This window comes from Leguminivora glycinivorella, chromosome 17, assembly GCF_023078275.1.
Source record: "Leguminivora glycinivorella isolate SPB_JAAS2020 chromosome 17, LegGlyc_1.1, whole genome shotgun sequence".
NCBI classification, from domain to species: Eukaryota; Metazoa; Arthropoda; class Insecta; order Lepidoptera; family Tortricidae; genus Leguminivora; species Leguminivora glycinivorella.
The window spans coordinates 12839619-12855076 of NC_062987.1; the positions used below are offsets into that span (position 1 = coordinate 12839619).

Here is a 15458-nt window from a genome sequence, read left to right on the forward strand (position 1 = left end):
ACTACGGAACCCTAAAAAGTACCTATTTACTTAATGATTTTTTTATGGATTAAAAGCAGACTGCTTAATAAGTTAAATATTAACAAGAGTTATCTCGTATTAATATTGAAGGTTATATTAATAAAGCACTTCAATTAATGAGCGCTCATGAAATAACTGTCTACCGTCAGCGAAGCTACGCGATACTATCTTGTTCACAAAATAGGTATAATTCTGCAAAATCATTTCCATTGAAAATTTTATTTTAGACATATTTACTTCATTAAAAGTAAAGTATATATTTATCAATTTTTGTATGTTATATATCTGAAATATTATGTGCTATTCATTTCTGCTTAAAAATATCTGTTATTATATCTGCTCTAGAGCACGTTATACAAAATTCAAAAATTCTATATCAATAAAAATAGTCTTCGTAGCCAACATTTTGCTTTCAGTGGTAATGTAGCTTTAACAAAATTTACAAAATTCTATAATGAGACAATTATTTCACACTCAGTCTAAAACATCGTGGAAAGCTATTGCACGTGTAAATATTTTATAGCCTGTTAAAAGTTATTTTAGTAAACTATTATAAAGTAGGTACAAAATGGGAGCGGTCAGTTACAAAAATGAAATAAAAAACTTATTCCTCATTGTAAACTCGTATCTTGCGGTAAGTACCTACTAGCTTTTTAAACAAACCATTTGTCGTATTAAAAAAAATGTTTGTTGTAGTTTTAACTTTAACAGCGTACATCAAGTCCGCTTCTTCAAATTTCAAGACGCTTCGTATGCTGTAAAGGGCAAACATTCATAAATTCTTGAATAGGTATAAAAAAACATGAAGCTTAATTTATTACCATACAATCCAAGAATACTTAAGACATTGTGAGCGTTGCTCATAAGTAACTCCACATCCACTTGAGACGTCTATTTGTCAAACATTTTTATTGCACCCTTCTTAGTAGTACTTTTGTTTTTGTGAGTGCCTTTAGGTAAAAAACTATAGCGATATCCCTGTTCCAAGTATAGTTCTCAGTTTACAAAAATGTAAACATTCAATAAAATATTTGACGCTTAATTTATATTTCTTATTTATGTGAACGTGATGGAAAATGTTTAGACTTTTGATTATTTATTACTTCCTTTAAGTTTTTCATATCATGCTTTAAAATATTACAATCGTTGTGCAATATCTACTTAAGCTTTGGTTGCCGACCATTTTCAGGATAACTCCCTTTAAACGATTACTAAAGTCGACAGGCCGATAAAAATCGTTTGTCTCTTTCCATCATACTAATACGTTAGAAAGGGACCAAATATTATTAATGGGCAGATTTTTATTTTCTTGTCTGTTTTACTTTTTTTTCAAATGCGGGATTTTTTGTACTTTTTCTGTTCAGAATCATGAGCTCTTTCGATTCCGCATGAGAAAAAAAATGTCTGATATTTTTATTTCCAATGAGTTACAATTTCTCATACAACTTGTTTGGGCGTAACTCAGAGGAAGGCAAAAAAATACATGTATGGTGGGACATTTTTTGTTCCCTATTGGAATCGATCGAGATCAAGGTTCTGAGTTTAAAAAGTGAAAATTTTCTAGAAAAAAAAGTGAAATCGACAACAAAATCTAAATACGCCGTATGAATAAGGTTTATAAAACTAAATATGTATTCCAGATGTCCCTCGGGTTATTCCCAGTGTCCCTGGGCACGGCGTTGGTGGTCACCAAAGAATGGGATATGGAGATAATCGTGGCGTCTCTCGTCATGGGCACCTTTATACTCGGGCTGACCGCGCTCGGTCACTTCGGAGCTATTTTGGATAGAAAGACTATGCTTGTTATAGTGAGTCCCGGTTTTTAGGGTTCCGTAGTCAACTAGGAACCCTTATAGTTTCGCCATGTCTGTCTGTCCGTCCGTCCGTCCGTCCGTCCGTCCGTCCGTCCGTCCGTCCGTCCGTCCGTCCGCGGATAATCTCAGTAACCGTAAGCACTAGAAAGCTGAAATTTGGTACCAATATGTATATCAATCACGCCAACAAAGTGCAAAAATAAAAAATGGAAAAAAATGTTTTGTTAGGGTACCCCCCCTACATGTAAAGTGGGGGCTGATATTTTTTTTCATTCCAACCCCAACGTGTGATATATTGTTGGATAGGTATTTAAAAATGAATAAGGGTTTACTAAAATCGTTTTTTGGTAATATTGATATTTTCGGAAATAATTGCTCCTAAAGGAAAAAAAAGTGCGTCCCCCCCCTCTAACTTTTGAACCATATGTTTAAAAAATATGAAAAAAATCACAAAAGTAGAACTTTATAAAGACTTTCTAGGAAAATTGTTTTGAACTTGATAGGTTCAGTAGTTTTTGAGAAAAATACGAAAAACTACGGAACCCTACACTGAGCGTGGCCCGACACGCTCTTGGCCGGTTTTTTTTAATTAATTAGATTTCCATATTTTGGAACCATGGAGTGCTAGAGTTTATAAAATGGAATATATCATAATATAAATTGTCTTCCTTATTCTTTATTTTATAATGAAATTTCATTTCCTCTTGGGCGTTTTTCAAAATAAATCTCGAAAATAGAATTTCACCAGATCAGAGTGCGTAATAGCCGAATGGCACAAACGCTCACAAAACGCTCACGAAACGAAACGCTCGTAGATATCTATCTCTACCGCTCTTGCGTATTGGCGCAACAGAGCCAGAGACTACCTTTCGCGGCGTTTCGTTTTCGTTTCGCGTCGTAGAAATGCCATTTGGCTACGGGGCCTGGACGTGTATGGGCTCATTTTTCTCAGAATCACGAGCTGATTCGATCCTGACGATAAAAAATGTGTCCTCATTTTTTTTCCTTTACGTCACGATTTTAGTAGGTAAGTATGGTAAGTAGGTAAGTAACTTACTACGAACGTGACGTATTGGAAACTCGAATTTTGTATGGAAAATTTAGGACACTTTTTTGTCATCGGGATCGAATCAGCTCGTAATTCTGAGAAAAATGAGCCGAAACACATGCAGATCTGGCGAAATTCGATATTCGAGATTTATTTTTGAAAATCATTGTGTTTTTACAGTACGCAGTAGCGGTGGGGTTGGTATTGTTCATGGGACTAGTGGTGCTGGGGAAACTGCCGAGAACTGGAGATATCCTGGCCTTTGGTATATTCCACATTATCGTAACGGTAGGTATGCCTGTGGCCCGTTTCTCGAAAGGTACAAGCCTTGTATTACAAGTGTGTTTGTACCAGTGGCGGCGTGAAAATTTTCGTTGGTAAAGCCGGAGGGGGTTTTGGAATCTGTTCTGTATGGACTTCTACAGATACTAGAGAATTTTAGGGAACCCGTTGGGAATGGAGTTGTATCGACGCTCCGCCACTGGCTGTGTACATACATATTCTTTTATAAATTGATTGGACGACAATTTTTTTGTTGATATAAATAATTTACGACCTATGTATTTGTCTTTCAGTTGACAGCATTACTTCTCTCGGTGGCCCTGAAACGGAGCCACAATCAACTGTACCCTGTTACATCAGTGAACGCAGGGACACCCAGTGCGCCCACATTACCTACAGCATTGTAGTCTACCTATTTGATGTACAGTTAGGTACAAAATTAAAATTGACTGCGACATAGTTTTTCATGAAACATGGCTAAGAACACTCCCGAGTAACTCAGCTTTCAGACTACAGACAGACACACACAGACAGACAAACAGACAGACAGACAGACAGACGGACAGACAGACAGACAGACAGACACGTCAAACTTATAACACCCCGTCGTTTTTGCGTCGGGGGTTAAAAAATTAAAGGCAAATTGCAATAAAATGTACAGCCGTGTAACTTTAATTTACAGGCAATAAAGTCCTGTATAAATCGTTTTGGAACTTCAAAATGTATGTATATTGTTTATTGCTGACTGTACCACGCCCTTTAAGCCGTAGTTAATTCACTATAAACTGTCATGAGGTTACTTATTGTATAATATTTCGTCGGGTGTCCGGTGTGCATTACAGAATGGTACCTATAGTTACTTCGGAAGCGTTATTTGGTCCGCTATTTATTATTCTGACTGTACTTACCCACTTAACATTTTTATAAGACATCAGTTACCTATTCATATTACTTCCACCAGCGAGTTCCAATAACTAATGACAAAATAAACATCATGAAATTACATTGTGTTTTATTCAATGGACCGCGATGGTCGATTCCTAGACCTTATTTCCTCTCTCTTCGCTAACTCGTAATCACATGAGTTGATCCAGTTAGGAGGTCGAACTAGTTTCGGTCCTTTTTCTACAAATCTAGTCAGAAACACGAGTATATTTAACTAAAATACTCAAATTGAAAGGGGGCTCCTTTACATTTGAGCATTTTTGCTCCTGTTCCTTAAGCAATTATACATATAAAGTGATTACTACTACGTCTACTACTTAACTACTATTGCTACGTAGAGGGAAAGTAAATTCAAAAATGGATGGAGCAGTATGCACATTACTAGTCAATTACAATGCGTCCCGACCCGAGTGCATGTGCAAGTTGAGGAAACTTTCCAAAAATATCTTAAATTTCATGAAAAATTCACGAAACTTTCACGAAAAATAAAGGGAATTTAAATTTATGAAATGGAATGTTTCCAAACATACAAAGTATGGAAAGTTTCCGAAGTTTTCCTATGTGAAAATTTTAGAATTTTTGAAATATGTTTGGAAATGTGTAATTATAAAATGCTGCCTTGTGCATGTAAGGACTGGCAGACTGAGACGGATGATTTTATAGGCAACTTCTCTTTTGTGAAAATGTGAATACATATTATCAATCATTTATTTCTTTCCATAGTTAAATTATTATAACGCAGGCGCGAGCGCAGAAATTTCATATTCCGTATTACCAAAGAAAATCGGCCATCTGAGACGCTGGTTTTCTGTAGGAACCGATTTACACTAGGTATATGTGACTTCCAGCCCTTTTCACCAAATGCCCCTCGTGAACCCTCTGGCAATGAACGTGGAGGGTGAATTTCAACATACTCGAAATTTGCCTAATTTTGGTGGATTTTTTTAGTTTTGTAATTTTTGTTGAAATTATGTACCGATGTTACATAACTAATTATTACCAATGTTCTGTATCAATGACCTTTCATTATAATAAGTAGTTTTAGAGCAATTACGATTTCAATGACATGGTCGCCACCAAAATTGGTCTACCCACAAAAATAAAAAATAAAATCAAAAATAAAGCCTTCTATTCATTTTTCTATTATTTTCTACTTGAAATAATAAACTTTTAACATGTAATAAATACTTTTCAAATAGAAACAAAAACGTTATTGCCCTCAATTTGTTCGCCACCAAAATTTATGCAATTTTGGTGGAAAAAGTATTACGACCCACCAAAATTAGATATTTTTGTGTGGGGCGGACCAATCCAGCAAGGTATGACACTTGTGTCATGTCTAAATGCAGGAACGAACCTGAATGGTCATGTTACGACACGTTTGTTCGTCTTGCTGCGTCTCGGTTAACCATAAAAATGATTTCAATACTTACCACCAAAATTGGTTCTTTCCCCCGGACAACTTTTGGTGCTCAGTTATAAGTGTCAAATTGTATAATAATATTGACTTATGTCATCTTAAAATATACTTAATGTAATAAAGAATGAAGTTATGGCATGTTTTCTTTATAGCTGCGGATTTACTGGATTTACCATAGCAATAATCCGTTAAAAACAGGCTCTGGACGCTACACCAAAATTAGAATTTCGATGGAAAATTATTTTTAAATAAATATACATAACACTTGTAACAATTTGCAATGTTGCCGAAGGTAGTATTTTAGGATTGGTTTTCATAAAAAAAATAAAAACCCGGAAACAATTAGCCCACACAATGATTATCAGCTCCGCCACAAAAAATCACGCTGAGAAATTCACCCGTGAAAGGAATAAACGCGGGAGTAAAACGAAAGAAAAGTTGGTTATACTGAGTATGAGAAGATATGAAACAAAAGCAAGTCAATGATGAGATGACGGGCGATAGAGCGGTATGGAAGAGGAAGACATTGTGCGCCGACCCCAAATGAATTGATGATGATGATATTGATGATATAAGGTTCATGATCAATTGATCAGGGTTCGGATATCTCGTAGCATGGTAAGACGTTAGAGAACCATGGAGTCGATTTTAACATAAAAGTCAACTCATACTCATACTCACATACCTACTCATTCCAAAAGTTGATTATAAAAGAAATATGTAAATATAATTTGGAATTGAATAAAACTATATTTTAAATGAAAACGACTGCCACACTATGTTGTATACTACGTAAAAAAACACGTAAACAAAAAATAGTTAACAGTTAACATTCAGTCATACAGTTTTAATAATTCATCGCTTTAGATGAAATTAAAAGCAGTTTGTGACAAATTATAAGTACCTATACCTACATGAGGAGTATACATTAAATTTAATGGTTCTCTGACGTCTTACCATGCTACGAGATATCAGAACCCTGTTCATGATATGTGTGTGCGTATATAATATACGGTATAAAAATATATGAATAAAAATAAACGCAATGACTACATAATTAGTTAACATCCTTATAATTTTTAAGGTCATTACAATGAAGCGATTAACTAGCGCAAATTATTGCAATAGGTAGGTACGCATCGGCTGGTGTCCAATGCAAGAAAGCGCAGTGAAAGCTATAATAGTTTTTAAAGGTGCAGTATTTCAGAAATTTTGTCAATCACAATTTGTTAATGCTCCGTTGCGAATGAAACGCATCTGGCTCTGCCGAATCTACCGCATCAAGCTAGAAACATACTACGCGGAAGTCCGCGGTCGCGCAACCGCGACCGCAGCCGATCAGTGTGCACGGTCTTCGGGACGTGGCTTCGGCTGACCAAAACATCCACGACCGACGACCGATAGTTCGCACGGTTAAGTGTATAATATTCATTGTCTAGATCAACGGCGGACGTCCGCGTAATATGTTCCTAGCTTAAGTCGGCCTAGCCGAAATAACAATCGTTGACGCTAGACGCCGATCGAAACGCAGTCTGGCTCTGTCGCACCAATACGGAAGAATGATAGATAGATAGATAACGATATTATCGTAAGCGTTTTGTGGATTTAGCTTCCTACCCGTAGTAGAGTGATGAAGTCAGATAGCTACGATACGCTACGGAGCGTGATCCATTTACAACTTGTCGCGCACACAGGACCTATCAAAGGCGATGCTGTTGGAATGGCGAAAAGTTTTTTTTTGAGAATTTATATGATTTAAAAACGTTTACAAGCAGCCAGCTAGCATTCAATATTCCAGCTAGGAGCTGGGAGGCACGTGCATAGATGAGACCGGAGTGGCGTCGTATCTTACGGGAGTTTATGGTAAATAACAACGAACGATTGTTTGGATCGACTTAAGCAAAAGCGAGTCCGTCGAGCTGATGGGCCATTCCAGGAATCAAGGCATATTTGTGATGTATGCGGCAGGAAATGCAGATCGGCCATTGGCTTGTAGTTACAACCATCGCAGCCCATGTAGGCTTCAAAATCCTTAGTCGCTGCAACTGTCATCTGCAAAGATGCTGTGGCCAATGACAAGAAATCCATAATTTAATAAACGTTGTCCGAGCTCTCACAGTTTTATTACCTCTGTTACTTTAATGGAAGAATGCTAGCTTATCCTCTGCTCGCTGTCAGTGTTCCTTCTGCCTAAAATATATTAGCGAAATTAGGTAATTTTTGGTCTCAAAAATTTACAGGGCATTCATTTAGAAGCAGTCCAACTGACAACCAGTGTATCAACATGGTCGAGGACAGTGTTAAAACTACGATTAAAAATGATATTAAAACTACTTTTCTCATTGCAAACTGTTTTAATGCGGTAAGTTCTAGTCATGGTAAGTCATAGTAATATTTTGACAAAAAAATCGTATAATTTAAAACAAAATAATAAGGGTAAAAGGTGTGTTGTTTAGTTTTCTCTCCTTATTTAAATACATACAGTATGTAAACCAACGAAAACCATTTACTGAAGCCTGTTAATATTTAAGTTACACAGAGCAACTTTTACTATGGGACCAACACCCAAAACGCGAAATAAAAATTTACTCTCCCATAGGAAATACTTACTATAAAATAAAAAATAAAACTGTCAGAAGATACTTGATTTCCTGATCCCATAGTAAAAGTTTCTGTCCCGTAGCCGAATGGCATTTTCCGACGCCAAACGAAAGCGATACGCCGCTGGCTCTTCGCGCCAATACGCAAGCCGATAGAGATAGATATCTACTAAAGCGCTTCGTTTCGTGAGTTTCGTGAGCGATTGTATCACCTGGACATTTACGGGTTACAGTAAATGGTTTTCGTTAGTTTACATACGGTATACACGTTGTACCGGGGAAATTAGAAGAATATAATTGGATGCATATGGCAGTCTGTTAATAGTTTAAAACGTGTTGACATGACAATTAACTTAAATTGCTCCCTAGTCGAAATTTTCCCAGTAAGGTACAGTGGGGCCAATCTTGACGGCGGGGAGGGGGGGGGGGTCCATTTTTCAATGTTTTACAATGTTTTTATTATTAAATAGAGTGTCCACCGGTTATATATGGTAGGCGTGGTTAGCGGATACACGTAGAACTCAACATCATAGTGTAATAAAGAAAAAATGGATTAGTTACAATTGTCCCCCAGGCGAGATTTGCCCCGCTGTACCTTACACCTTAAAGTGATTACTTAAGTTCTCTTTACAATTAAATTTATTAACATAACTCTGTCACTAATATCTGTTATATAATTATTAATTAGCCATAGAGTAACGAAAACATTTATTTTCAGCTTGTAGCCGGTCTATTTCCTATATCATTGGGTGCAAGCTTGTTTTTGATCGGCGAACCATATCAATCCCCAGCGTACTGCGCTATGGCGGTCGGTGTGCCTTTAGGGGGCCTCAGCGCGTTTGGCTTCTACGCATCTTTCAAAGAGAATAGGAATATGCTGACAATTGTAAGTACCTACCTACACTAGACTACCATTTTTGAAGTTTATTGATTGGAAAAAGTGCAAGCCTTATAGGATCTTGCACTTTGAAAAGGTTAAAAAGACTTGAATGGATGCAACACTTTGACGTTCGATCCGATATCGGAGAACGTACACAACAGGCGCCATCTTGCATTTTTTGTATTGAAATCCTTCGGACGTCCGATATCGGATCGGATAAAGTGAAAACTGACTGAGGGTCTTTATCTTAGAGGTAATACAGTCTGGAGAGGCACTGAAATTTACAGTTCTTTTGATTTTTGAAAAAATCAAAAGTAAAAAGAAAAAGATACTTCCGTTTTGCCGTAAAGGTATGAATTTAGACACAAGGTTACTTTTCCTGACCAAGAACTATGAAGTTTGTCAATTCATACTGCATTTACCTAAAAAAAAATCTGAAAACATTAAAATAAACAAAGATAAGTTTCTACGGAACCTCGACTCGGTGGGCGATTCCGAAGCTATTTTGGGCGATTCCGAAGCCATTTAGTCGTAAACTGAAAAAATGTTCTTCTATATTGAATTCTATTGAACGTAGGTATTAATTGTTACAGTACTCAGTGCTCATGGGGCTAGTAGCGGCGGCAGAGACGCTGGTCGTGGCAGCACAGATGCTACCCGATGTTTACGTCGACAATGTGATCTATGTCCACTTCTGCATCTTCCACATTGGAATCGCGGTGAGTGGGAATCCACCATGTCTTGGTCGTTAGGGTCTAGACCTAGGAGCCCAGGATCTCTAGCCAAAAACAGTTACTGACGCTAAGTGACCGATAGTATTATTACCTACGCAATTGGCTGTCGCGTCAATACGGAAGAGCGATAGAGAGATGGAGAAAACTACGAAGCTATACGGACCGTCAGCGATTGCACGCCTGACTAGAGGGCCAAGCAACCTTTACTTGATTTGAGATGAAAACGGGGGCCCTCTTAATGTTAAAATGGGCCGTAGTGCCTATGAACTAGGTCTCTAAATCCGGACCTGTACTTCATAATTTGTGTTTACCTGTATCTACGATGTTTTGTATGAATGAATTCATAAAGTAAGCATACATTTTTGCGTCTGGGTATAGTCTGATAAGTAGAAAAGATAAAATTTAAAACTGTCTTGGACGAGTCCTGAACCCGCGTCCTCGGGGTATCAGCTCACCAACAATTTATTTATGATCAATGGATAAACGTTGACCTTTTAGCTAGGGAATTTGATCAGTTGGTAGAACAATTTGGGCTGCTATCCCGGAGTCGAGATTTTGGGGCTTGCCCCCACACTTACTACCTAATAGGGCATTATTTGGCACTTTTGTGATATCTCCCTCTTTTCCTTTATTTCTAAGCATTGTTATTATCATGTTGCAGCTATCAGTGCTGGCGTCAGCATTGTGTCTGGCGAAGCAAATTCCCTCCGATACTTTCAAAACGTCCTCTCAGAGCTCCTGCAAGTGGCTTGGCTACGGATTGCTTATCGTGCTGCTTCTTGGGTATTTCGTTAAATTCGTTTGATTAATTGCATAACTTTGTATACCTAGTCTAAAGCCTGTGTGCGTGCTCATTTTGGGCGTTCGGGGCGGGCGAACGTGCGTACAAACTATGTAGCGTGGATTCAGGACACTTGTATTATACACCGTGTTTCACTTAACACTAAAAACCTGAAAACAGTTTGTTCGGAATCGAGAGTAGAATCGATTGAGCTATATCTTGATGGGGGTAATATTTTTATTTAAATTAGTATTATTAGTTATTTTTTAGGTGCCCATTCTATTGTACTCGTAATACAACATTGTGTATATCGCATTGCTAGAGGTTGTTTACCTTTTTTCAGTATTTAGGGGTATTAATACTGGCTGGTTACATGGACGATTATTTTTTCCGCTACTAGTTTGACGTTGTTTGTCAGTTCAATCTTAATGTTTATCATAAGTCATAACAAATTGAACTCGTACCTAATTACAACCTTGTCATTTTGAATATTGAGTTTATTTGCTTACTGCGATTACCTGTCCAATTTGAAGTTTACTGTGACAAAGCTTTAAAGTGTTTTACAGTGACATCTTAGCTGTCTATTGGTAAACCTTATGTCGTTGCAGTAACGTACACAAATAAATAGTCTTATGGTTTATGATGGTAGTTAGCAACTATTTTATTGAGTGTAGAGCTAAAAGTCAAGTAGAGCTGTACAGAAAATTAAAAATTCAATTAAAAAAAAAGTAACGATCAGATTAAAAGATAAATACTCTAGATGAGTTTAAAAAAATAAAAATCAGTTGGGGTGTCTGAGGTTTTGAGTGATACCGGAAACACCGTGTATATTATGAGCTTCAATTGTTTTGATATGCACGTCGCACGTGTCGCCCTGCTGCACGCTCAATATGAGGTCTTATACTTACTACCTACTAAATCACAAAAATAAATTAATATGAAATGCAAGTTCACTCATTTTTATTGTCAACAGTTTTGTTCGAACTGATATTTTTTTTAGGGTACCAAAAAGGTACAAAAGGAACCCTTATGGCGACGCTCTGTCCGTCTGTTTTTACATCATTTTTATCATGTTGTGTGGAGGGTGAGGTAAGTTAAGTCTTACTCGAAGTTAACATGTTGGCGAGCCTGCCTCGCCAGGGTTACAGCCAGTCCTAGCGCCAGTAACTGCAATAAAATATGACATATTAGCACTCGTGAAGGGACTCTTTATACGTCAAATATTAAGTAGGTCCTAATTGAAAAATTACATTTTAGCCACTAGCGTCACATTTACTAATTATATGCCTATTTTAGCCATTTCCTCATGTCGGCTGGTGGAATAATAGTTTTATGTTATGATTACTAAGCGCTGCTGCTAAGTGACGTTAGTTAGCCATCCATTATAATAGTTGGTGCAAAGTTTGCAATGTAAACGACCTTCATGACATTTAATCCTGTTATGATATTCTTACTAGTATTTACTGATAAAATAGTGCAAAGCGAGACTGTTTCTCTCTCATTGGCCTTACTAATCATTTTCGAGTAAGGTACAGCGGGGCAATTACGACTGGGGAACAATTTTCAACTGATATAATATTTACCCGCCCCGCTGAAATTTACTGCAATCTTTAATAAATAATAATAATAAATATTGGGGACACTTTACACAGATCAACCTAGCCCCAAACTAAGCAAAGCTTGTAGATCTGTGTACTCTTTAAGTTTAAAAGGAATGAAGTAGAAAATCTTACCGTAGAAATAGAACAAGCTCTGGCTAAAATTGTTGATTGGTTTAAAACTATTAACTTATCTACCAATGTAAATAAAACCAAAATTGTACATTTTAGAAACATTAAAACTAATTCATTAAAACTTGATATCAATTTAAACAATGCAACTGTCGATTTTGTGGAGGAAACTAAATTTTTAGGTGTATGGGTAGATGAAAACTTAAATTGGAAAAAACATGTTGATTCTCTCAGTAACAAGCTTAGCAGCTTCGCTTTTGCGCTTCGAGGACTGAGACGAGTTTCCACTCAAACGGCTGCCTTGCAATCATATTATGCATTTTTTCAGTCAAATATGATTTTTGGACTAGCAATTTGGGGAAATTGTGTAGACATACAAAGATTGTTTATACTTCAAAAGAGATGTGTTCGTATTTTGAGTGGATTAATGTCAAATCGTGAATCATGTAGAGAATCTTTTAAGAAATTAGGTATACCTACTCTGACATCACTGTATATTATGGAGCTATGCAAGATTGTAAGGCGATATCCTAGTACATATCCGCCGAAAACAAACTTTAATAGCGAAAGGCTCAACAAGATATTTGCCCATGACGTCCAGGCTCCTGTGAGCAAATCAGCATTGTTCATGAGATGCCACAGGCAGGTAGCGGCAGGGGTTTACAATGCCTTACCGATAGAAATAAAGTCTCTTTCATCCACTAAATTCCTCAATCGTCTAAAAAAATATCTTATCGAACTGTGTCCATATAGTCTTAAAGAGTACTTTCAGCTTGTAAAATAAAATAAAATAAAATAAAATGTATTGCATGTTAGTTTTACTTTTGTAAACATTGTTTAAATAATGCTACACCAATCTGGTAAAATTGTGTTGAAACTTATTAAACATGTACATGTACCATCTTATGTAAACATACAATTTATGGCAAATAAATGAAATGAAATGAAATGAAATGATATGGGTGCTAAGCGACGATATACATACTTAAATAGATAAATACATACTTATATACATAGAAAACATCCATGACCCGGGAACAAATATCTGTGCTCTTCGCACAAATAAATGCCCTTACCGGGATTCGAACCCAGGACCGCGGCTTAGCAGGCAGGGTCACTACCGACTGAGCCAGACCGGTCGTCAATCTTTGAATTCTTTAACCATAATGTAAAGGCAACATTAGGTAATGAAGATGTACCGAAAGGCCGAGATGCACGAGCGGCGTAGCTAACAGCGTAGGGTCCCTCCGAGGGTTGGTCGGCTGCATCACCACATACGTCACTAGGTCACCCAAAGCAGCTAGGGCCAAAAGACCGGAATACTGGAAAATTTGTTATGAACATACAATAAAGACACAGTTTTCTACAAATTAATTGCTTCCTAGATGATTTTTAGACTTATTTGATTGTACATACAGTGTTTAATAATATAATTAATATAATTCATTTTTGCAAGGTGACTTTCTTCCAGTAGGCAAAGAGGCAAAGTTGACCACAAGTATAGGAATAATTGGCCTTGAGTTGAAAAATCACCCGTTATACACTGCGGCTGAAAAATTTGACTAGGTAAGTACGCACAAAACATTGGAATTTCCAGTTTACATTGACAATGAACAAAACAAATATTAAGTAACACTAAGAACACTGCAGTAAAATAGACAAACAATAAGAGATTTCAAGTAGTACATTCTGCAGATATGATTAGCGCGCAAGAGTATTTCTCGTATCTAAAACCCCACGTAAACAAGACTTGCCGCTTATGAACTTCCTTGCTGACTATTTACTTTCTCTTGAAATGAATAACGAAACATTAATTAATTTAATTATGAGAAAATAAAAAGTTATTTTACTTACATCCGAAATTGGATAAAACGTTGTAAAATCCTGAGTCTCTGTAATCTAATGGCTTTGACCCCCTACCTACATATTTTAGCGGAAGAATTTTGTGTTAAGAAGGATATGACTGGGTGTCTGAAGTTTAAAGACACGGGAAGAATAATACCTATATGTGCGTAAGGTACAGCGGGGCAAATCTCGACTGGGGGGCAATTGTAACTAGTCCATTTTTTTCCATTATTACACTATGATGTTGAGTTCTGCATATTGTATCCACTGAACACGCCTGGTCATAACCGGTGGACACTCTATTTAATAATGCAAACATTGTAAAACATGGAAAAAAGGACCAGTTACATTTGCCCTCCAGTCGAGATTTGCCCCGCAGCACCTTATCTATAAAAAATGGGTCCTAATGATTCAAGTGTAATATGTTTTTTTTCTTTTGAAATTGGACCAAAAATTTAAATGATTTCAATGAATATCAATACAATAAAATTTTAATATCCAATTTCAATCACATTATATTTTCGTATTTAGGTACTTATCTCTCGAAAGAGCGGCAGCTGACTTTAAAGGCTTTCGTTCCGATACTTACAATGTAAAGTGTTATTCTATGGTCTTTGATAGCCCCAAAGTAACCCAGCGCGGTCGCGCCAAGAACTATGACTCCAGCGAGTATTAGAACTAAAGGGAACGGTCCGAATTGCATCCCGAAGTTCACACCAAACGCCACGCCGTAACAAAACGTCAAAAATCCGGGAACCAACTGGAAATCAATAGTTGTTTGTTTAATAAAGGGGCAAAGTTGTTGTTTAACCGCACGTTCAAATATTCAAGGCACGGAGGTTAAACAGATTTTGTCACCGATTGAAACACGGATTTATTCTCCACACCAACACGACGAATAGTTTTTTGAATAGTTATTTACAAGGGGGCAAAGTTGTTGTTTAACCGCACGTGCCAATATAATATACCAGAGCTAGCGAGTGGTTCAAAAAGTGGAATCTTGAGCGTTGCGAGGGTGTTCACCACACCAACATACTCGAAATATATGGACAGGTGAGGTAATTACACGGGTTTAGGTTACACTTACCTTCCAGAATTAAACAAATACAAAAAAAAAACCTTTTCATTACTTACCCCGATGAGTGAGTTCACAATATAAAATAATATTTTGATATCACTTTGAACCGCTGAGGAGCCCATGGTACTAGTATTTACTCAATACTCGTATATGAACACCTAAGCGATATCTCTGCTACCGTAGACTATGTTCAACTGATAACATTCTAGTGATAACACAGCATCCGTTCTAAAAATGTACTATTTAATCCCTATTTGCACAACTTAGACAATAATAGTCT

The 15458-nt window shown here is 37.0% G+C and overlaps 3 protein-coding genes across 3 annotated transcripts; 2 read left to right on the forward strand and 1 right to left on the reverse strand.

The window, feature by feature from the left end:
- Window positions 1-516: 516 nt before the first annotated feature.
- LOC125235643 lies at window positions 517-3597 on the forward strand. The gene is made up of 4 exons (XM_048142244.1): window positions 517-655; window positions 1662-1829; window positions 3064-3171; window positions 3459-3597. Exons 1-4 carry the CDS (start codon window positions 590-592, stop codon window positions 3570-3572), a joined length of 456 nt encoding a protein of 151 aa, XP_047998201.1. The 5' UTR covers window positions 517-589; the 3' UTR covers window positions 3573-3597.
- Window positions 3598-7789: 4192 nt separating this feature from the next.
- LOC125235265 lies at window positions 7790-11473 on the forward strand. The gene is made up of 5 exons (XM_048141765.1): window positions 7790-7892; window positions 8849-9016; window positions 9604-9729; window positions 10406-10668; window positions 11359-11473. The coding sequence occupies exons 1-4, from the start codon at window positions 7815-7817 to the stop codon at window positions 10547-10549; spliced, it is 516 nt and encodes a 171-aa protein (XP_047997722.1). The 5' UTR covers window positions 7790-7814; the 3' UTR covers window positions 10550-10668; window positions 11359-11473.
- LOC125235266 lies at window positions 11469-15381 on the reverse strand. The gene is made up of 4 exons (XM_048141766.1): window positions 15235-15381; window positions 14690-14860; window positions 13455-13577; window positions 11469-11692 (listed from the first exon to the last, which is right to left on the reverse strand). The coding sequence occupies exons 1-4, from the start codon at window positions 15298-15300 to the stop codon at window positions 11627-11629; spliced, it is 426 nt and encodes a 141-aa protein (XP_047997723.1). The 5' UTR covers window positions 15301-15381; the 3' UTR covers window positions 11469-11626.
- Window positions 15382-15458: the final 77 nt, after the last annotated feature.